This window comes from Panthera uncia, chromosome B1 (genome assembly GCF_023721935.1).
Source record: "Panthera uncia isolate 11264 chromosome B1, Puncia_PCG_1.0, whole genome shotgun sequence".
Lineage (NCBI taxonomy): Eukaryota > Metazoa > Chordata > Mammalia > Carnivora > Felidae > Panthera > Panthera uncia.
The window spans coordinates 167715892-167738754 of record NC_064811.1 but is presented as its reverse complement, the minus strand read 5'-3'; the positions used below and the strand labels follow the sequence as shown (position 1 = coordinate 167738754).

The 22863-nt window shown below is 39.6% G+C and overlaps 1 protein-coding gene and 1 non-coding gene across 11 annotated transcripts in view; one reads left to right on the top strand and one right to left on the bottom strand.

The window, feature by feature from the left end:
- Window positions 1–22863, bottom strand: part of ADAM28 (ADAM metallopeptidase domain 28) — a 77350-nt gene that overhangs the window by 14801 nt on the left and 39686 nt on the right. For 6 of the 10 annotated variants that reach the window (XR_007457997.1, XR_007457998.1, XR_007458000.1 and 3 more), the window contains 7 exons: window positions 21866–22043; window positions 19739–19828; window positions 17296–17491; window positions 12383–12485; window positions 9331–9490; window positions 8294–8374; window positions 7907–7985 (listed from right to left, as the gene is read on the bottom strand). Coding sequence is in view for 5 of the 10 variants with exons in the window: in XM_049631593.1 (XP_049487550.1) it covers window positions 7907–7985; window positions 8294–8374; window positions 9331–9490; window positions 12383–12485; window positions 17296–17491; window positions 19739–19828; window positions 21866–22043 (887 nt within the window). In the remaining 5 variants the exon portion in view is untranslated. Of the gene's footprint in view, window positions 1–7902; window positions 7986–8293; window positions 8375–9330; window positions 9491–12382; window positions 12486–17295; window positions 17492–19738; window positions 19829–21865; window positions 22044–22863 lie in introns of all 10 variants that reach the window. The other 4 variants (XR_007457999.1, XM_049631596.1, XR_007458001.1 and 1 more) reach the window with 2 other exon arrangements.
- On the top strand, window positions 15539–15643 carry LOC125924148 (U6 spliceosomal RNA). Its single transcript, XR_007458315.1, has one exon. It is a non-coding gene; the product is annotated as a U6 spliceosomal RNA (small nuclear RNA).

The window sequence follows — 22863 nt, the reverse complement described above, 5'->3', positions numbered from 1 at the left end:
ATCTAGATCTAGATCTAGATCTAGATAAGATATAGATATAGATATATAATTACACCAATACATGACAAAATTGTGATATTATGCACAATAGCAAAAATAAACTAATTCCAGATACATGTAAGGACATGGATGATTTTGAAAACATGGTATAGAGGAAAGGGTTAACCTTCAGAAGGAGAGAGGACATTAGGACAGGTATGGGGCCAAGGGAGGAGATGTCTGGACTGCTGGCAATGCTCTGTTCCTTTGCCCAGATTGCATTGTATGAATACTCATTTTATAATTTATATTACATATATATATATATATATATATATATTATAGTATAAATGTATCTAAATAATATATGGAATGTATCTATTTATATGTTTTCTGTATAAATTTTACTGAAAAAATGGCTTTAATTAAGTAAGCTTGAAAGCCCATGGTTATATATGGCCATACTATAGAGCAGGGATCTTAACCTTTTATGTGCCACAGATCATTTTGGAAATCTGATAAAACCTGTAAGCCCTTTCCCTGAATGTTTTTTTTTTTTTAATTTTTTTTAACGTTTATTTATTTTTGAGACAGAGAGAGACAGAGCATGAACAGGGGAGGGTCAGAGAGAGAGGGAGACACAGAATCTGAAACAGGCTCCGGGCTCTGAGCAGTCAGCACAGAGCCCGACGCGGGGCTCGAACCCACATACCGCGAGTTCGTGACCTGGGCTCGAACCCACATACTGCGAGATCATGACCTGAGCCGAAGTCGGACGCTTAACCGACTGAGCCACCCAGGCACCCCTCCCTGAATGTTTTTAAATTCATTAATAAAATGTAAAGCACTAAAAGGAAGCCAATGATATTGGAATACACTTGTCAAAATATTATAAAACAATCTGTGATATAGTTAAATATTTTCTTCTTTTTAAGCCCTAAATTATAAGATCTAATGGTAGATTAATAACCACCATAATTTCAAACTAGAGATACATATATGTTATACTTAAAGATTCATGTAGCCATCAGCCCTCAATAGTTACAAAAAGATTGAGATCATACCATGCATATTTTCAGATCACAACGCTATGAAACTTGAAATCAACCACAAGAAAAAGTTTGGAAAGCCCTCAGATACATGGAGGTTGAAGAATATTCTCCTAAAGAATGAATGGGTTAACCAGGAAACTAAAGAAGAAATAAAAAATACATGGAAGCAAATGAAAATGAAAATATGACAGTCCAAACCCTTTGGGATGCAGCAAAGACAATCCTAAGAAGAAAATACATTGCAATTCAGGTCTATCTCAAGAAGCAAGAAAGGTCCCAAATGTACAGTCTAACTTTACATCCAAAGGAGATAGAAAAGCAAATAAAGCCTAAAGCCAGCAGAAGAAGGGGAATAATAAAGATTAGAGCAGAAATAAATGCTATAGAAACAAACAAACAGACAAAATACAGAACAGATCAATGAAACTAAGAGCTGGTTTTTTGAAAGAAGAAACAAAATTGATAAACCCCCTAGCCAGACTTATCAAGAGAGAGAGAGAGAGAGAGAGAGAGGGAGAGAGAACCCAAACAGATAAAATAACAAATGAAAGAAGAGAGATCACAACCAACACCACAGAAATACAAACAATTTTAAGAGAATACTATGAAAAATTATACGCCAACAAACTGGGCAATCTGGAACAAATGGACCAATTCTTAGGGACTCATGCACTACCAAAACTGAAACAGGAAGAAATAGAAACTTTGAAAAGACACATAACCAGCAAAGAAATTGAATAAGTTATCAAAAATCTCTCAACAAACAAGAGTCCTGGGCCAGAAGGCTTCCCACGGGAATTCTACCAGACATTTAAAGCAGAGTTAATACCTATTCTTTTCAAACTGACCCCCAAAAATAGAAATGGAAAGAAAGCTTCCCACCTCATTCTATGAAGCCAACATTACCTTGATTTTAAAACTAAACAAAGACCCCCCTGAAAAGGAAAATTACAGGCCAATATTCCTGGCAAAACTGGATGCAAAAATTCTCCACAAGATACTAGCAAATTGAATTCAACAGTACATTGAAAGAATTATTAACCACAATCAAGTGGAATTTATTCCTGGGCTGCAGGTCTGGTTCAGTATTCACAAATCAACCAATGTGACATACCACATTATAAAAAGAAAGGATAAAAAGTATATGAGCCTCTCAATGGATGCAGAAAAAGCATTTGACAAAATACAGCATCCTTTCTTGATAAAAAAACCTCAAGAAAGTAGGGATAGAAGGAACATAATTCAAAAATCATAAAGGCCATATACAAAAGACTCACAGATAATATCATCCTCAATGGGGAAAAACGAAGAGCTTTCCCTCTAAGGTCAGGAACACAACAGGGATGTTCACTGTCACCATTGTTATTCAGCATAGTGTTGGAAGTCCTAGCCTCATCAATCAGAAAACAAAAAGAAATAAAAGGCATCCAAATGGGCAAGGAGGAAGTCAAATTTTCACTTTTCATAGATGACATGACACTCTATGTGGAAAACCCAAAAGGCTTCACCAAAAAACTGCTAGAACTGATCCATGAATTCAGCAAATTCATAGGATATAAAACAATGTACAGAATTTGGTTGCATTTCTATACACCAATAAGGAAGCACCAGAATGAGAAATCAAGAAATCGATCCTATTTATAATTGTACCATAACCCATAAAATACCTAGGAATAAACCTAACCAAAGAGGTAAAAGATCTGTACACTGAAAACTTGAGAAAGCTTCTGAAAGAAATTGAAGAAGACACACACAAAAAAGGAAAAACATTCCATGCTTATGGGTTAGAAGACCAAATATTACTAAAATGTCTATACTACCCAAAACAATCTACACATGCAGTGCAATCCCTATCCAAATAACACCGGCATTTTTCATAGAGTTAGAACAAACAATTCTAAAATTTGTAGGGAACCAGAAAAGACTCCAAATAGCTAAAGTAACGTTGAAAAAGAAAATCAAAGCTAGAGGCATGAAAATTCTGGACTTCAAGCTATATCACAAAGCTGTAATGTTAAGATAGTGTGGTACTGGCACAAAAACGGACAGAAATCAATGGAACAGAATAGAGAACCCAGAAACGGACCCATAAATGCACGGCCAATTCCTCTCCAACAAAACAGGAAAGAATACCCAATGGAAAAAAGACAGTCTCTTCAGCAAATGGTATTAGGAAAACTGGGCAGTGACATGCAGAAGAATGAACCTGGACCAACCTTCTCATACCATACACAAAAATAAATTCAAAATGGATGGAAAACCTAAATGTGAGACAGGAAGCCATCAAAATCCTAGAGGAGAATGTAGGCAGCAACCTCTTTGACCACAGCAACTTCTTACTAGACAAGTCTCCGCAGGCAAGGGAAACAAAAGCAAAAATGAACTATTGGGACCTCCTCAAGATAAAAAGCTTCTCCACAGCTAAGGAAACAATCAACAAAACCGAAAGGCAACCGACAGAATGGGAGAAGGTATTTGCAAATGACATATTGGATAAAGGATTAGTAGCCAAGATCTATAAAAAAACTTATCCAACTCAACACCCAAAAAACAAATAACCCAGTGAAAAAATGGGCAGAAGACATGAACAGACACATCTCCAAAGAAGACATCCAGATGGCTAATAGACACATGCTCAACATCACTCATCATCAGGGAAATCCTGATGTTTATAGCTGCACTGTCTGCTATAGACAAATTATGGATAGAGCCCAAATGTCCATCACCTGATGAATGTATAAAGAAGATGTGGTATGTGTATATATATATATATATATATATATATATATATGTGTGTGTGTGTGTGTGTGTGTGTATACACACAACAGAATATTGCTTGGTGATCAAAAAATAATGAAATAACACGGATGGAACTAGAGTGTATTATGCTAAGCGAAATAAATCAGTCAGAGAAAGACAAATATCATATGATTTCACTCATATGTGAAATTTAAGGAACACAACAGATGAACATAAGGGAAGGAAAAGGAAAAATAAGATAAAAACAGAGAGGGAGGCAAACCATAAGTGACTCTTAACAATAGAGCACAAGTTGAGGGTTGCTGGAGGGAGGTGGTGGGGGGATGGGCTAGATGGGTGATGGGCGTTAAGGAGGGCACTTGTTGGGATGAGCCCTGGGTGTTATATGTAAGTGATGAATCACTGGGTTCTACTCCTGAAACCAACACTATACTGTATGTTAACTAACTTCAATTTAAATAAATAAATTTTTGGGGCGCCTGGGTGGCTCAGTCGGTTGGGCAGCCGACTTGGGCTCAGGTCATGATCTCACGGTCTGTGAGTTCGAGCCCCGCGTCGGGCTCTGGGCTGACAGCTCAGAGCCTGGAGCCTGTTTCGGATTCTGTGTCTCCCTCTCTCTGACCCTCCCCCGTTCACGCTCTGTCTCTCTCTGTCTCAAAAATAAATAAACGTTAAAAAAAATTTTTAAAAATAAATTTTTTTTTTAATTTTTTTTCAACGTTTTTTATTTATTTTTGGGACAGAGAGAGACAGAGCATGAACGGGGGAGGGTCAGAGAGAGAGGGAGACACAGAATCGGAAACAGGCTCCAGGCTCCGAGCCATCAGCCCAGAGCCCGACGCGGGGCTCGAACTCATGGACCGCGAGATCGCGACCTGGCTGAAGTCGGACGCTTAACCGACCGCGCCACCCAGGCGCCCCTAAAAATAAATTTTTAAAAAATAAAGATTTATGTAGCAACCACAATGTGATATAAAAATATATATAATTTGTATGGGTGACAAAGTCATGGGAACTACTAATACCATGGTGGTTTGTTGCCTTACATCCCTGTAATCGTAGAACATTCTGAATTCTAGTTAGAATTTAATAAAAATAGAAATTTAATTTTTCTCATTCAGGTTGAGATGCGAAGCCTGGATATCATGAAAACTATCTGCTGAGGTCTGTCCTTTTGGAGACAGGACACTTTCCTGAATTAGAGGACTTTCACCAGTCTGGTGGAGGCTTTCCTTGACGGTTGGGTCAGAGGTAGTACCAGAAATGGAAACAAAAACAAAACAAAAAGAAAGTCTAACAGACGAAGTTGAATCTTGACACAGTGGTTTTAACAAGGAGCATAAGTGATTTGGAGAAAAACGTCCCCGATTGTATCATGAACCACTCCAGCTGCCTCCTTGATTCCCTTAAGATATAAATTTGATGTAGTATAATGTATCTTTGCATCACCAGTCCTTGGATTTAAAGTTTTCAAGAAATACTTTAACAATGTGTGTTGGAGTTTATTCTCCTTTATTGGATGATATGCAATTGAGGGGAAAAAAGCATAAAAATATAAAAAAAGATTAGGTTTAAAATAATATGCAGAGGTAGAATACATATAGAATCTATGCCTTCAGAAATAAAAGCTATAAAGAGTCTAAGTAAATTTAGGGTGGCATCTGCTTGGTCTTCTGAACAAAATCACAACAGATTACAAAAAAAGAAGACATGAAATGAGAAGATAATAGAATGATATGGAAGTGGTTTAAGGAGGGGTGCCTGGGTGGCTCAGTCTGTTGAGCATCTGACTTCGGCTCAGGTCATGATCTCACGGTTCGTGAGTTTGAGCCCCATGTCGGGCTCTGTGCTGACAGCTCAGAGCCTGGAGCCTGCTTTGGATTCTGTGTCTCCCTCTCTCTCTGTTCCTCCTCTGCTGTGCTCTCTTTCTCTTTCTCTCTCAAAAATAAATAGATTTTTTTAAAAAGTGCTTTAAGGAAACTCAAAAATGTCACTGAATATTTTAAAATGTCACTATAACTAAAAAGATAAAATATAATAAAATGTCATTATAACTAATAAATAGGAGTCTTAACATTGCCAAAAATTCACCGTATTTTACAGAAAATAATTTTGAAAGACTTTCCCAAAAATTAACAGGCAATAGACAATGCCAAGAAAAAAGATAATAAGGCCACCTAGTCAAGATATTTGATACAAATAATTTATATTTCTGAATTAGAAACCAAAGAAGTGGAACAGAATCCATTTTAAAATCTGTAATAATAGACACATTCCTGGAACTGAAGAATCAAATCCTCACTTTGAAAGACCTCACTGTCAAACAATCGAAATAATAAAAAGAAAACATTACCCAGGCATAACATGATGACTGGTTTTCATTAAGTAGCAATTCTAAAAACATTTAAGAGAAAAGAAACACTATTGTTAAAGGGTTATTTAACGACACCAACAAACAAAATAAGGGTAGCCTCAGGTTTTGAACTTTGAATATCAGTATCTACTTCTCAAGAGTCATGAAGTTAAAACTGTGAGTTAAAAAATCTAATCCAATCCTACCTGCTATTCATGTTTTCTACTTAGCAACAGAGTTAAATCCTTAAAAATGTTAAGTTTCATGTAAGAAGAAAGAAAAAATTACTAATGGAAGTGATTTAGCTAATCAAGAGAAGAAACAAAGTTCAACATGAGGGAAGTCATAGTTTAAAAGGATTTTTAGGGGATTTAGGTGGACAGAAACAAAGTAAATTATAGCTCAGAAGCATCAGAATTATATATATATGTAATAAAGCATATATATAATTAAGCATCAGAAGTAAATGCTATTCTTTCTTGAGAAGTCTAGCAAAGAACCAGTAATTGTTTTTAATTTTTTTTTAACTTTACTTTTATTTAATTTTGAAAGACAGAGTGAGACAGGGCACGAGTGGTGGACAGGCAGAGAGAGAAGGAGACACAGAATCTGAAGCAGGCTCCAGGCTCTGAGCAAGCATTCAGCACAGAGCCCGATGCGGGGCTTGAATCCATGAACCATGAGATCATGACGTGAGCCACAGTCAGACACTTAACCAACTGAGGCACCCAGGCACCCCAGAACCAACAATTTTTTTTTTTTTAAATAGCCCAAACGTCAGAAGTAGATGCCATTTTTTTCTTGGGAAGCCAACAGAGAATCTGAACTTGGGACAGATGGTTTGGTCAGGCCCGTCCCCATCTGCACCCCCATCCCTTGTGTATGCAGAATAATAGTGGGCTATGCCTCTGGGCAAAGACCCAAGAACTGCTCTCTAGAAGCAATGGGGGATTCAAGAGCCTGAAGAACAGAATGGAGGCTAACTGCAGATGCCCACAGTAGATGAGACAGAAAAGGGAGGATCAAGGAAAGAGCATGGAGGAAAAGCAGCTCTCTCGAGAAGTAAATGCAATGAAGAGCTCTCTCCTGGGCCAAGTACTCTTCCCCATGGCGACTGGAGGTGAGGATTCCCCACCCTGGCTGCTTACCACTCCGAAGTCCTAGAGGGAGGTCTCTCTATCTACCGATAGAGCTCACATCCGGATGTCCCATCCAGAGAGGTATCAGGAGGTACAACAAGCACAAAAACATACAAAGAAAACCCATGCAAGCTAATTCGAGTCAGCCTAATCCCACATTCAACAAGGGTCCCATATTCTGAAGAAAAAAACAGCACAGTGAAATAAGAGACAGGGTGAAAGACAAATCAATCAAACTCAAAAGAAATAGAGATGATTCAAGGGACAGCAGTGAACCTACAAAAATAACCGAAGCCAGATTCTTAGAGAGTTTTATGAGGATTCTATATCTATACATTAAGCCAAGCCCGCTATGAAAATAGAATAATCATAAAGCAAGAAAATGGGGGAAATTAAAATAGGATTGCAACTCTAAAATTTGAGGAGATCTTTTCGTATGTCGAGCAGGAGCATAAGGACTAGAAAATATGATTGAAAAGTTGTTAGAAACCTTGAAGATTAATATTTTAGATTCCATATTTACGGAACAAGAATTCCAAGAGGAGAGAAAAAAGGTGACGAAATCTAATGTACTACGAACTACAAGCTCAGAAGAGGAGAGCAAGACGCGTAATGTTACCTACGGAAGACCACTGTGGAGTCATCACAGTCAGGAGGGGCCCATCCTTCTTTGCACTGACACTGGAGCTCATGGTCACACACCTAGACAAGCAGTGATCCTGTCAGTTTCCACACTAGGCTGACCACCAACCCAAGGAGCCTGTTCATCCGTTCAGAAGAAGGACTAACCCCTGCTCTGCACCCTTGCAACTACCTACATAGTGTCTGGATCCATCATGGGAATTTCAATACCAGATGCGTGGAAGAAATTTTTTTTCATCGAACCAAACTATTGAGCGGTTAGGCAAACTTAGTATCATTGAGCGCTGAAACGGTACTTCAGCATCGTCAGGACTGACCCGAACTTCCAAAAGATTCGGCGAGCTTGGGGAAACGTTTTCAAAACTTACGGCATGCCCTTTGCACTTGGAGGAGCAGTTGGTCGATTTGTAGGCTCTTTCGATATCCACACATTCTGCGTTAATGCAAACCTGAAAGTGATGTGAAAACAACACTGAGTTCACATCAATCCCCAATGGCTTCAGTTCTGCAAATTGCTCAGCCTTTGGAATTTAGTCTTATATTATTAGCCATTACTATTGTTATCAAACTTACCTTTTTAAAAATTTTTTAAAATTATTTTTTTTTTATTTTGAGAGAGAGAGAGAGAGAGAGAGAGAGAGAGAGCACAAGCGGGGGAGGGACAGAGAGAGAGGGAGACCCAGAATCCCAAGCAGGCTCCAGGCTCCGAGCTATCAGTGCAGAACCCAACACGGGGATCGAACCCACAAGCCCTGAGATCATGACCTGGGCCAAAGTCGAATGCTTAACCGACTCAGCTACCCAGGTGCCCCCAAACTGACCTTTTTATTAGGGAAATCACAGCATTCTTTTGCAAATAAGAATATAGGATCTAGATAATACTTATTTTAAATATTTAGAAAGTTCTCTAGAGAATATTTCCTTATTTGACTTCATTCCTCATGGGTCATTCTGTTTATCTACCCCTTCAGTCCACTCCTGAGACAAATATTTAGCACTGAGCCAAGCATTGCACATGATACAAGGCACCCATTCCAAACAAAAACATTATGGAAAACATGTTAATATCATGTCATCTGGAATATTAAAACAATTATCATTTATCTAAAAATTAGTATTTTTTATTATTCTCTTTATTATTATCAGAATGGCTTATAATTTATTGAGACCCTACTGATTTGGGGGCAATAAAATTTACCTAGGTTTAATAACCTAGTACTAAGCACATAATAGTTGCTTGTTAAATAATACTGACGGGGTGAATGTAGGCATGCATAAAAGAATGGCATAAGCATTGCTTTGAAAACTGTCCTCCATGGAACAGAAGGAGGCCTTGAGTAGCAAACATAAGACAAAAAAACAAGACCAAAGAACATTTTGATTAAAAGCTACACTTTCAACTTACCTTCCTGTGTCCACACTTAGTTCCATTAGCTACCATGCCTATTTCTGGACTGCTGTCGTCAGGATCAAACAGTTTACATGTCAGGAAAGTTACTATATGTCCTCTCCAGGGCAAATTATCTGACCCACCTTGACAGAACAACTTCCCACACAGGGCATCGCTGAGGAAAAGCCAAAATTTGCTGCAGTTAGAATACCAGGATCCAAATTGCAGTTTTCCCCAAATGTAACACAGCTCCCTATCGGTATTTAATTAATGGCATTTCTCCCTAGAGCAGAGATTCCTAGTTCTCCTTTATATCAAAGTTCCCTTTGTTCTTCGGTAATAGAACTAGAGAATAGTAACAAGAAACATTGCTACTCAAAAAACAAAACACAACAAAATCCTGATTTCCCAGGTTCTGGGGCGGCTAATTTTTGGCCAAGTGCCTAACTAAGTTCCGGCCAACTGGAAGAAAGCAGAATCTTGCGTGCAAATTCTTGCAGGTGGCCTTACATGAAAGAATATGTCTTATTCCTCATTTTTTTCCTCATTTTGGCTTATTGGAATGCAGTGGCTGCAGCTGGAGAAGCCATGACAGACCAAAAGAAACACTTGGGAATGAAGGTCATTTTCAAGATAAAGGAAAATGGACTTGTAACATCATGAAGGGCACACAGGGAGTCTGTTTCTATTTTGTTTCAGCTAAGGTACTTTTTTTTTTTTTTACTTAATTTATTTGGAGAGAGACAGAGACAGTGTAAATGGGGGAGGGGCAGAGAGAGAGGGAGAGAGAGAGAGAATCCCAAGCAGGCTCCGTGCTGCCAGCATGAAGCCTGATGCGGGGCTCGAACCCACGAATCGAGAGATCATGACCTGAGCAGAAACCAAGAGTCAGACGCTTAACCAACTGAGCCACCCAGGTGCCCTAAGGTTACTTCTTATTTTCATGAACTGCACTGAGGAATTTTCCCCACTGTAACTGTGTCTATCTAAGGCTGAGTCTTGGGTGACATGCCAAGGCATCATGTGTGGTTACTGGAAGAACTATCTCCCTGCAAGTAAAGATGACACAGCTCAGCACTCAGTAAAGCCATCCACTTACTGCCAAGGTGAATAAAGTCGATGCCAATAAAATTGGAGTCAATTGCTTCATGCAGAATTCAGAGCAGGGCTCAGAAAAACTATTCTGAGAGTGACAGAATCAGATTCTTCTAATGCTTCTGGTAGGAAATGTGACTGCGGAGTGGAGAAAGGCATACATTCTCTCCAAAATGGAGAAGGTGTTTTTCTGGAGTCACTTGATACAGAAGGCTCTAGAGCACAGAGAATTCCAGGCGTAGTCTCCACTACAGCCAATGACTACTCAGAAGTGACTAGGAGGTCGGGCCGTGGAAAGAATGATACGTTTGGGCCGCTAGTTGCGGAAATGACCCAGTGCTCATACAAACGGTTATACAGGACAATAGCGTGCGCATATGCTCATAGGGAAACGGAGCTACTCTGCTCTCTTTTGCACTCGCCACCTCACAAACCACACGTTGGTCCCCCCAAAACACGTACACATTTCTTTTTACATAATTGTCTTCCCTTTTAAATCTGTCCCGATTTCTTATAAAGGAGAGACCACCCGGACCCCCAAGAGATGATACTATGTCCAAAATACAGTTTGTTAATATTTATCACCTAGAACAATTACTGTTTAATAGAAAAGCGTTGAGAAATGTTAACCTTCTTCAGTCTCTTGCTATGCAGTACTTAGTGTGTGTAAAATCTGGAGCAGGTACTAAGTTTAATCTGTGATCATTTGAATTTTAAAAGTCGTCTTAAAACTGTGGAATTAAAAAAAGATCTTATACAAAAATCTGAAGTCCTGGGGCACCTGGGTGGTTTAGCCAATTAAATGTCTGACTCTTGATCTCGGCTGAGGTCATGATCTCACAGCTTGTGACTTTGAGCCTCACGTTGGGTCTGCACTGATAGCACGGAGCCTGCTTGTAAATCTCTCTCTCCCTCTTTTTCTGCCCCTCCCCCACTCACTCTCTTGCTCTTTCTTTCCAAATAAATAAATAAACGTCAAGAGAAATTTCAAGCCCATTGCTTGTGATATGCTAGAATTTTTCCCACCAGAATATCAATACAAAAAGTAAAACAAATTCTCCAGATGAACTGTCAATCTTTTCTTACTGTATTTTTTTTTCTATCTGTAATACCATGGCAAGTTTTTTTTTTCAATATATGAAATTTATTGTCAGATTGGTTTCCATACAACACCCAGTGCTCATCCCAAAATGTGCCCTCCTCAATACCCATCACCCACCCTCCCCTCCCTCCCACCCCCCCATCAACCCTCAGTTTGTTCTCAGTTTTTAAGAGTTTCTTATGCTTTACCATGGCAAGTTTAAATAAAACTATATAAGCATTATATTGGTTATTCTTCTGAGTAGATAAATGTCTCTACTCCTTGAATCATAATGAAAGACTTAGGTGGAAAAGCACCTAAGGAATATTGTTAAATCCACGTATCGGGGCACCTGGGTGGCTCAGTCGGTTGGGCGGCCGACTTCGGCTCAGGTCATGATCTCGCGGTCCATGAGTTCGAGCCCCGCGTCGGGCTCTGTGCTGACAGCTCAGAGCCTAGAACCTGTTTCAGATTCTGTGTCTCCCTCTCTCTGACCCTCCCCCGCTCATGCTCTGTCTCTCTCTGTCTCAAAAAAATAAATAAACGTTAAAAAAATTAAAAAAAAAATCCACGTATCGATTTCCAGCCAGGTCCATTCACTGCTGCGTGTTTCATCCAAACATTCACTCTATTTAACAACGACTGTACTCGATGTCATCTGAAACACCGGCCATGAGCGACTGGAAAAAAGAGATCGTTTCTTATTTGTCTTTTTAACTCCGTCGGTAGCCTGAAACCCTAGCACATAATAGTCACCTAATGGATGCTGATCAAATGGGCGATGTCCAAATTCACTTTCTGTTTAACTGGAATGAATCAGAATGTGTGTCTGGAAGAGAGTGAGTCCCCTAGTCTGTGGAGCAGGAAGGTTCAAACAACAAGGCCACTTACTTTGTTTTGCAGGGAATGCGTGTGTCATCCACTTTGCGACAGTACCCATACCTCGACCCACCTTCATTCCTGCTGTAACACGATTTATCTGCAACGCTGGTCCCTGGAACCAGGCAGGGTCAGCAGGGACATATTAGAAAAGAAAAGAGATAAGGCGTTCGATGCCACAGAAGGTTCGTGAAACGTCAAATTAATGAAATACATAGCATGAGAAGCACTGTTAGGGCATAATCCCATTGACCATTGTCAGAAATACAGGCTGCGATAATTTGTTACTAAGAAAGCTGGTTAGAATTTAAAATAATGTTTTAAATATTTATTTTTTGAACAAGGGATAGCTACACATTTGGAAATATGGCTGACATGCTGAAGATTAAGAAAACTCCATCTAAATGTAAAGACTTAATTGGAGAGCCGCAATCATTACATTAACAACCCACAGGCAGACATTGGAATGCTCTCCTGGTAATACTTGCCAGGAGAAATACCATTTCTTACAACGTTTAGCCAAACTGCTTTGTGCACGCGCAACAGTAAGCATCACGTATTTCATTTCTCATGTAATCTTTCTTAGAGCCCCATCAGATGAGCAACCGAATACAGTGGTTCAGGGTTCAGGAGCTAAATCGCAGCTGTGTGACCTTGGCCAAGTGCCTTAACCTCTGGGTTTATCTGTAACTCAACTCACTGTCCATGCCCTTCCTGAACAATGTCCAAGATGATAAAATGAGTTTTATCACCGTATTTTCTTAGTTGTTTGGTCTCAGTAACATTTACAGGCTCCTTGTTATTTAATAAAATATCTACACCGAGAAAAGTGAATAACTAGGCCTGGATAATAAAGAAAAGCAGATTCCTAATCCCAAGCTTCAGAGGTCTTGGTGCTAATGTTGTGGAAGTATGAATGATACTCCCGGTACCACGCTGCTTCCCAATTAACAACACACTTGTCCTTTCCCCAATGACTACATATTCTGCAGTATCATAGCTATAAAAATTGCATTGCATAAATATTATATAATTTATTTTCACTCATGCTTACTCTTGGACCTTGAGATGTTTCCCAATTACCCATTATAATTTTTGTAAAACGTGCTGGCTGAAAATCCTTCATAAACAAATATTCCTGAATACGATTCCCGGGGAAAGGAGTGCATTTTCTTTTTAGATTCTACATACATTTTTCCAATTCTTCCTGGAAAGACTGTGCTAACTCATGTTCTTACCAGACTATAAAACTGGGTGTTTTGTCACAGCTTCACTGAAACTGAGCATTAACTGTAGAAAAGCTTTGCCAATTTGACAAACGTGGAAGGAATCAACTTTTTGTTCCTGTTTCTTACTATATTTATGTCTCCTGAGTCATTAATGTGTCAGTACTTCTACTTCTCGCTAGTGAGTTAAGATGATATTAATGTTCTTTAGATGTTTGTACTTCTTTATGACAAATTGCCTATTAATGCCTGGGCCACATTTCTAATATTTGGAACGGCAACTGACTTACAGAAATGGTTTGATATTGAATAGTGATCTCGAGACCTCCTTCTATATATGCGATAGAGTTTTCAAACTTCGAAAATTAACTTGAGATAAATTTGTGAGCCCTTATGAACGGCAAAATTTGGAATTTCATTGAGGCAACTCTGCTTCTCTGGTCTTTTATAAGGGCTGCCTTTGAATGTCTGATTTAAAAGATCTCTCCTATTCTAATATCAGATAAATGTGTTCCACATTGATTCAATAATTTTGAACATTGACTAAAGTCAGGCAATGTGTTAGGACCCCCTGGGAACACAGTTGTGAACAAAATACATAGTGTCTAGGTGCTGGGAAATTTACAGATTCGCAGGTGAGGCAGATAGTGAAGGGTCGGGCAAAAGGACCATGTAAAAGCATTTACTGCAGGGTTTTGTCCCCAGATACTAAAGGGGAAGCTCAGAGCTTCACCTCTGTGCTCAAGTTTTTCTTTCCCCAGGTTTCTGCTATCTACTGACGTCAGCCAAGGAAGCCATGTTTCTTTAACCCGCAAAACCATCCTTGTTTCCAAACCTGTAACTTAGCATTCGTGTCCGCCTGACCTGTGATCAGGAGGTTTGCTGAGGCCAGAATCCAGGGGTCAGCACACTTCCTGAGGCACCGGGGGTATCCAGCTTTCTCCTCAAACTGTGTCTCAGCCCACCCTTGCCTGATCCAAAGGGTTTTATTCAGGAATTTTTTTCTAAGTTCTAGTCCACGTATTTCTCAGGTTTCTTTCTTTCTTTTTCTTTTTCTCTTTGACCGGGTGTGTTGTAAATCACCGATCGATGTTGCTTTCCTTTCTCTTGTTTTATGTATATTTTCAGGGATTATGAAAAGTTCCTGGCATGTGGCAGCCCTCGTCAAGTGTTTTTAGGAAGACGTATTTCCCCCGTTTAAAAAATTCCTTCAGCCACTTAGGTAAGAATCTGGAAGTGTTGCAGAGGAGGGTATGAAAATTAAATATACATGCACAATGGACATCCTATGCAGAAAGTCCAGAGAACTGATATTTTTAAAATTGCCTTTCTGATCAATCTGTTGAGCACAATGGAAGTTTCGGTTTATAGTTTTGGAGATTAAGTTATGGTTTTATTTTTAATTTATTTTTATGGTGTAATCAGAGAATATGTCTTCTAAAATTCCAGTATGACGGACAAAACGGACATTTAAGAGATTTGGCTTTCCCAGATTGCTCCTCTGCATTCCCACAGCCCTTCTTTTCTTTTCTTCCCCTTTCCTTGTACTCTGCCCATCTCCTGGCACACCGCTCCCCCCCCCCTCCACAGACTTCTAGGGGTGTACTCATCTGAGAAGGATCTTGATCAGGGTTTCCAGATAAAGCACAGGAGACCCAGTGAAATTTGTTTTTCTTTTAAGTTTTTATTTAAATTCGAGCTAGTTAACATAGTTGCAATGTTAGTTTCAGGTGTGCAATATAGTGATTCAACGCTTTCATACGTCACCCAGTGCTCATCACAAGTGCCCTCCTTAATCTCTATCATCTCTATTACTCATGCCCCCCAACCCCCTCTGGGAACCATCAGTTTGCTCTCTTTAGCTATGAGTCTGTTTCTTGGTTCATCTCCCTCTTTTTTTTCCCTCTTTGTTTGTTCTGTTTCTGAAATTGCACATGTGAGTGTGCTTGCTGGAGCAGCACATATACTAATATTGGAACGATACAGAGATTCACATGGTCCCTGTGCGAAGAACACATGAATTCCACATGAGTGAAATCATATGGTATTTGTTGTTCTCTGACTTATTTCACTTAGCATTATACTCTCTAGCTCCATTCCTGTCATTGCAAATGCCAAGACTGCATTCTTTTTGATGGCTGAGTAAAATTCCATTGTGTGTATGGGGTGTGTATATATATATATATATATATACACACACACACACACACACACCATATATATACATATATACCATATATATACACCGTATATATATACACCATATATATACCACATCTTATATGTATATACCACATATATATGTGTATATATATATATACCACATCTGTAAGTATATATGTATATACTTATATGTATATACATCACATATGTGTGTGTGTGTATACACATCTGTGTATGCACACACATATACACACACACACACACCACATCTTATCCATTCATTACTTGAGAGACATTTGGACTGCTTCCATATCTTGGCTCTTGTAGATAATGCTGCTATACACATCAGGGTACACGATCCCCTTGAATTCGTCTTTTTGTATTCGTTGGGTAAACACCTAGTAGCGCAATTGCTGGATCATAGGGTAATTTGATTTTTAACTCTCTAAGGAACCTCCATACTGGTTTCCAGAGTGGCTATACCAGTCTGCATTCCCACCAATAAGGCAAGAGTGTTCCCGTCTCTCCATAGCCTTTCCAGCACCTGTTGCTTCTTGTGTTGTTGATTTTAGCCATTCTGATACGTGTGAGGTGATATCTTATTATAAACTTTGATTTGTATTTCCCCGGTGATGAGTGATGTTGAGCATCTTTTCATGTCTCTGTTGTCATCTGGATGTCTTCTTTGGAAAAAAGTCTATTCATGTCTTCTACCCATGTTTTAATTGAATTATTCATTTTTTGGGTGTTGAGTTTTGTAAGTTCTTTATGTATTTGGGATACTAACCCATTACCAGATATGTCTTTTACAAATATCTTCTCGCATTCCAGTGGTTGCCTTTTAGTTTTGTTGACTGTTTCCTTCTCTGGGCAGAAACGTTTTATTTTGATGAAATCCCAATAGTTTATTTTTGCTTTTGTTTCTCTTGCCTCCAGAGACATATCTAGAAAGAAGCTGCTACAGCCAATGTCAAAGAGGTTGCTTCCTTTGTTCTCCTCTAGGATTTTTATGGTTTCAAGTCTCACATTTAGATTTTTAATTCATTTTGAATTTACTTTTGTGTACGGTGTAAGAAAGTGGTCCAGTTTCATTCTTTTGCATGTTGCTGTCCGGTTCTCCCAACAACATTTGTTGAAGAGACTGTCTTTTTCCCACTGGATATTCTTTCCTGCTTTACTCATTAAATTTGAATTTCAGATAAACCAAGTTTTCTTAGTATAAGTCTACTTCAAATATTTCATGAGACATACTGATACTAAAAAACATTGTTAATCTGAAATTAAAATTTAACTGGGCCATCCTTATTTTTGTTTGCTGAATCTAGCAGTCCCCAAATTGACCATATGTCTTAAAAATGCACTTATCGCATTTTTATCGGATTCTGAGCGGATGCACCATTTCCAAGAAAGAAGACTGGGACAGAAGACTACTTTGGCCATGATTAAACACTGTTGCCTGTTATAATACGATTTTTCCTTGCGTGTGCAGAGAGAGAGAGGCAGGAATGCCCGCAACACGGGGGTCTGCCCTCCTACCTGGTCCCCACAGCTCGGTGCACTGCTCCTGAAGAGTGGGGCACATCCCCATCAAACAGTAGCCCTTCCCATTTTGACAAGGGAAGCCGTTGATTCGGTATCTATCATCAGGGCAAATACCAGATTTGCCATCACACATTTCTGACAGGTCACACTCATCTTTTGCTGGCCTGCACACTGCACCAGGCTTTTTAAGCTGCAGGGAAATAAAAGTGAAGAGAAAGTTGTGTTGTTGTTGTTGTTGTTTTCTCCCCACCTGACTTACACTAATATCTCAGATTGATGCGCATAATCTTTTCCTTTTGGCCTTTTTTTTGGGGGCAAGGAGTTGCCTTTCGGTAAGATAGAATGATGCTTACATTTGCATTGTATAAACTAAAGACGTCTATCGTTATCACTTCTATCGGCTTTGCCCAATGGCCGGAGTCCTTAAGTCATCAATATTTCCGAATTTATAACGCAAGCACTATAGAAATATCAATGAGAAAAATACAGAAGAAAACCAAGCCTCATCTTAAATGCAAAGAAAGGATTTATCTTTTCCTTTACCGAATGCATCTTTGTCAAGATTTTCAAGATTTAAATGTGCAACTTCCGAGATGTATTGGTGAAGTGAACCTTCTGGAGAAAAGAAAATAAGTTTTTACGAGCACCAGATCAGCATGCTCTGAGACTTTCCCAGGCGTCATGTTTCCTAATCCTTAATTCCTTTCATTGTATGCTCAAATATTTCTTTTCAACTCACTTCTTCCTAAGAAATGATTTATTGTGGAGAAGAAATAACCAGATTAACATTTGATGTGTTAACTGCATCGCCATCTATTATTGCAAACTTTGGTCTTACTTCCTCAGAGAAATCTTAGTCAAACCAATTCTGCCATTTATGCAAATCTGAGGAGGGCCGTGTGGACACTGGAGGCATCTCTTTCCCTAGGTGAGGTGAGCAGGCATGCTCCCCTATCATCAGAAAACTTTCAAAGTCTTTACCGTGATGATAGAATGGAATCCAAAATTTAATAAGAGCATACGACACCCTCCAAATTCAACCCCCACTGCTCCAGCCAGACTCGCTTTCTTACCAGCTGTCCCCTGAGCCACACTTATACTTCCTGTCCTATCTTTATTCTTTCCCTCAGTCTCCTCTTTTGGGGATTTTTTTTTCTTTCTGTCTGCTATCTAAAATCTACACATTACTTTAAGACTAGCGACAGCCTCATTTTCCATGAAGCCCCCTCTGTCTTCTTCAGTGCACAACGCAGTCCTTCCTTTCTACGCAGGGTGGGAAGAACTTTAAATTTGGATTTGGAAGATACGGGTTTGAATCTTGGTTCTGCCAGGGGCTAGGTGCTGAAAATGGACTTCATCACTCTGAAAACCCAATTCCCTTTCTAATATCGCCTTTACAGAGCCATTATGAAAATTAAGTGAAAAGCTACACAAAGGGCATGTTTCTTTATAACGTCTACCTGGGCATTTAATCATGCATGGTATTTTCATATGTTTCAGGTATGTATGTCATTACCTTAAAGAAACAGCATGTTCTTTGAAGTCAAAGACTACTTTTTTTTTTTTTAATTTCCCACAATCTCTAACAAATAGCCCTTATTCAACGCTTGTTGAAAGCTACTTATGTTCTCAAGTTTTCTTCCTTTTGGTCTCTTTTCTTTCTTTCCTCTCCCTCTGATATTAAAAGAAACCAATCTCTCCCAAATACTACCCACAATCTGGTACGTTAAAACTCTACACATTCCTTCTAAGAACAGTTTTTGAGCATTTAAAATGCATGAAACTCTGTGCTAGGCGAGGATGAATCAGTCCCCTGCCCTTTGGAGTCAGTCTAACTAAGGAAAGAGACACATAAACAAATAATCATAATAGAGAATCCTATGCAACAATGGAATATAAAATTCTAAACTTGAACCTGAAAGGAAAGTCAATGAGCCCCACAGAGAAAAGGACACAGAATCCTTTATATCTGTTTTCCAAGACTTTCACCCTGAAGTGACTTCTAAGTTTCAAGATAGGGGAGATTCCACAAGATTTAAAATAAAAGCTTTGCCACCAAAAGAAATATGCAACCAATTATGAGGTTTGGTGCAAGAAGGCCCTTCATCAGAAGCAGTGGCAGGTAGGAGTCCCCAGCTTTGGCTTTGGAACGGATAGTATTTGGAGTTTGCCAATTCAGTGGCCCTATTATCTTACACATTCTCTATTCTGAACCTCTATTCCCTCAAAAGCAAAATGAGATGATAATATCTAACTCAAAAGGTCGTTGGAGAATCGAATAGCCTGTATTTGTAAAGCACTCATATATAAATGGTAAGCAGCGTTACTTTATAGACAGAAAAACTCTGCTATTTTATTCAACATAATCTCAGAGATTCTTAATATAGAAAAATACACAGTATTTAATTATTAAAAGAGACTAAAGTAATAATCTTACCTGGCACTTTTCACAGCATTCTCCTGATGCACACTGAAAACTTGCTTTGATTTTACAAGTTTTAGCATCACAGCAAATGTTGGTACATTCCTAAGAAATACCAGAAATAAATACAAATGCTGGTTTGGGCCTCAAATTTTGCTCTCATTTCATATTTAAAAAAAAAATTTAAATGTTTATTTATTTCTGAGACAGAGAGACACAGAGCATGAGTAGGGGAGGGGCAGAAAGAGAGGGAGACACAGAATCCGAAGCAGGCTCCAGGCTCTGAGCTGTCAGCACAGAGCCCGACGCAGGGCTCGAATTCACGAACCACGAGATCATGACCTGAGCCGAACTCGGCTGCCCAACCGACTGAGCCACCCAGGCGTCCCTGCAAGTGATCTATTTTTAGTAAAATATGAATGAAAACAAAAGGAAAAGGAACAGTCTTTTAAAATAAAATTTATCGGGGCGCCTGGGTGGTTCAGTTGGTTAAGCGTCCAACTTTGGCTCAGGTCACGATCTCACAGTTTGTGGGTTCGAGCCCCGCATCCGGCTCTGTGCTGATGGCTCGGAGTCTGGAGCCTGCTTTGGATTCTATGTCTCCCTCTCTCTCTGCCCCTCCCCTGCTCTTGCTCTGTCTCTCTCTGTCTCAAAAATAAATAAAACATTTAAAAAAATAATAAAATAAAATTTATCTAAATAATTAAAAACATATTAGTTGAACTCATGAACCTACCCAGCAGTAAATTTAATCTCCAGGGCAGACACTAAAAAGCTAAAAGTGTAGTTCTTTATCCAAGTTTGACACTTAACCAACTCTGTGTTAAACAATAGACTTTGTCTTGCTCTCCCCACCTTGCTTCTAGGAAATCAGGTACCTGCATGAGGTTTTGGGGAAATTCCTACCTCAGAAAGTTCCTCTTATAGCTGCTTAGTATCCCTAAGATATATTTAGAGTTACAACTTGTTAGGGTTAAAACTCTCACCCTTCTTTCCTTTTTTTTTTTTTAACGCGTATTTATTTTTGAGACAGAGACAGAGCATGAACGGGGGAGGGTCAGAGAGAGAGGGAGACACAGAATCTGAAACAGGCTCCAGGCTCTGAGCTGTCAGCACAGAGCCCGACGCGGGACTCGAACCCACAAACTGCGAGATCGTGACCTGAGCCAAAGTCGGACGTTTAGCCCTTGAGCCACCCAGGCGCCCCTACCCTTATTTCAAATATACACATCATCTTGGAAAGATTCTTCTTTCTCACAGAATGAATAAATTTATGGTCATATTTTGAAGTTACTGAAAAGCTGACCCCTCGAGGGCTTGACATGTTACTCATGTTAAGTTTTCACAAAATGGGGGCAAAGGTCCCATTCAGAACCCTGGCTGCCATATCAATAGGGTGGGATCAAGCCAGGACTCCTAACGATAAAAACTCTTCAGTCCCAAAGGGAAGAACTCAATCCCAGGGCAGGGTGGTTCTGGGATTGCTGACACAAACACCTGGGACCACGTCTAGGCTCCTCCCTTCACCAGCTCTGTGACCTTGGCCAAACTATTTGCACTCTGAGCACTGTCACAGTGCTGTGCCTCAAGTAACCGCTCAAGAGGTCATAGGCACATAGGAGCCATTAAGTATGTCTGCCAGATGGGAGGGAAGAGAGTACAAAACTCAATTGTTGAATGTTCTTAAAAAAAAAAGAAAAGAAAAAGAAATGGGGAGGAACCCCAAGATGGAAAGTAGGAAGTCTTTTAAGCAATGCATCATTCATTGTTAGAAAAGCCGGCCCGAACATATGCAAAATTATAGAAACACACAATTTCAGAGTGAGCCTGCGTAATACAGGTTTATGGTTTATCTTCTTAGCAATTGGAAAACACATTCGATCATTTTAGAAAGCACTTGGTTGGGGGCGCCTGGGTGGCTCAGTCAGATAAGTGTCTGACTCTTGACTTTGGCTCAGGTCTCACAAACTGTGAGATCGAGCCCCATTTCGGGCTCCTCACTGACAGTGCAGACAGAGCCTGCTTGGGATTCTCTCTATCCCTCTCTCTCTCCCCCTCCCCTGCTCACACTCTTTCTCTCAAAATAAATAAATAAATAAACAAACATTATTTTAAAAAACCACAGAGAGTACTTGGTGGTACCTCAGGAGTCCCACAATCACAGTCTTCTCCCATTTCTACCAACTGGTTCCCACAGATTGGGGTGGATATGATATCTGTAGGCAATGGAACATTGAGGACGCAATTTGATAATTTATCTTCAAAGAACTTATCATAGCTGACACGGCTGCAGGAACTGAAGTCTGTAGGAATATAGAAGCTGTGAAGGCAAGGAAGAAGAGAATGAAACACAGTCATGCTGAGCATGAAGGGAGCAATGTCACACATTGGGGATGATATACCCCAAACCTGCCCCAAAAGATGAAATCCAATCCAGTGCCCAATGGCTAAATCATGAGCTCATTTCTGTGCCTAAATTAGCCCTTCCGGATGGACACAAACACCTCCAACTTTTTTTTTAATTTTTTTTTTAATGTTTATTTTTGAGATTGAGAGAGACAGAGCATGAGCGGGGGAGAGGCAGAGAGAGGGGGAGACACAGAATCTGAAGCAGGCTCCAGGCTCTGAGCTGTCGGCACAGAGCCTGACGCGGGGCTCGAACCCACAAACCGTGAGATTTTGACTTGAGCCTAAATCAAGAGTTGCACACTTAACCAACTAAGCCACACGCGCACCCCGGATGAATTACTTTTGATAGAATTTCTTCTTTTCACAAATAAAGATGAGGTTTAAAAATGCAGTAGTATCTGAGAGAGATAACATAAGATATGTAGCTGGCATGCTACCATAATACAATTTTGTGGAACCCTAGGTTGAGTGAGCTGGGAAAGGGAAATACAAGAGAGGAAATACATATATGAAAGGGACTGTGGGATTTTTAAGGATAAAATTCCACGGTAAGTTTACTTAGGCAAGGCAGGAATGTATAATCTCTTTATCCTTCTGGGAGAACGTTCTTCTTCTTTTTTTAAAAAATTTTTTTTAATCTTTATTTTTGAGAGAGAGAAAGAGTGTGCGCAGGGGAGGAGCAGAGAGAGAGGAAGACACAGAATCTGAAGCAGGCTCCCGGCTCTGAGCTG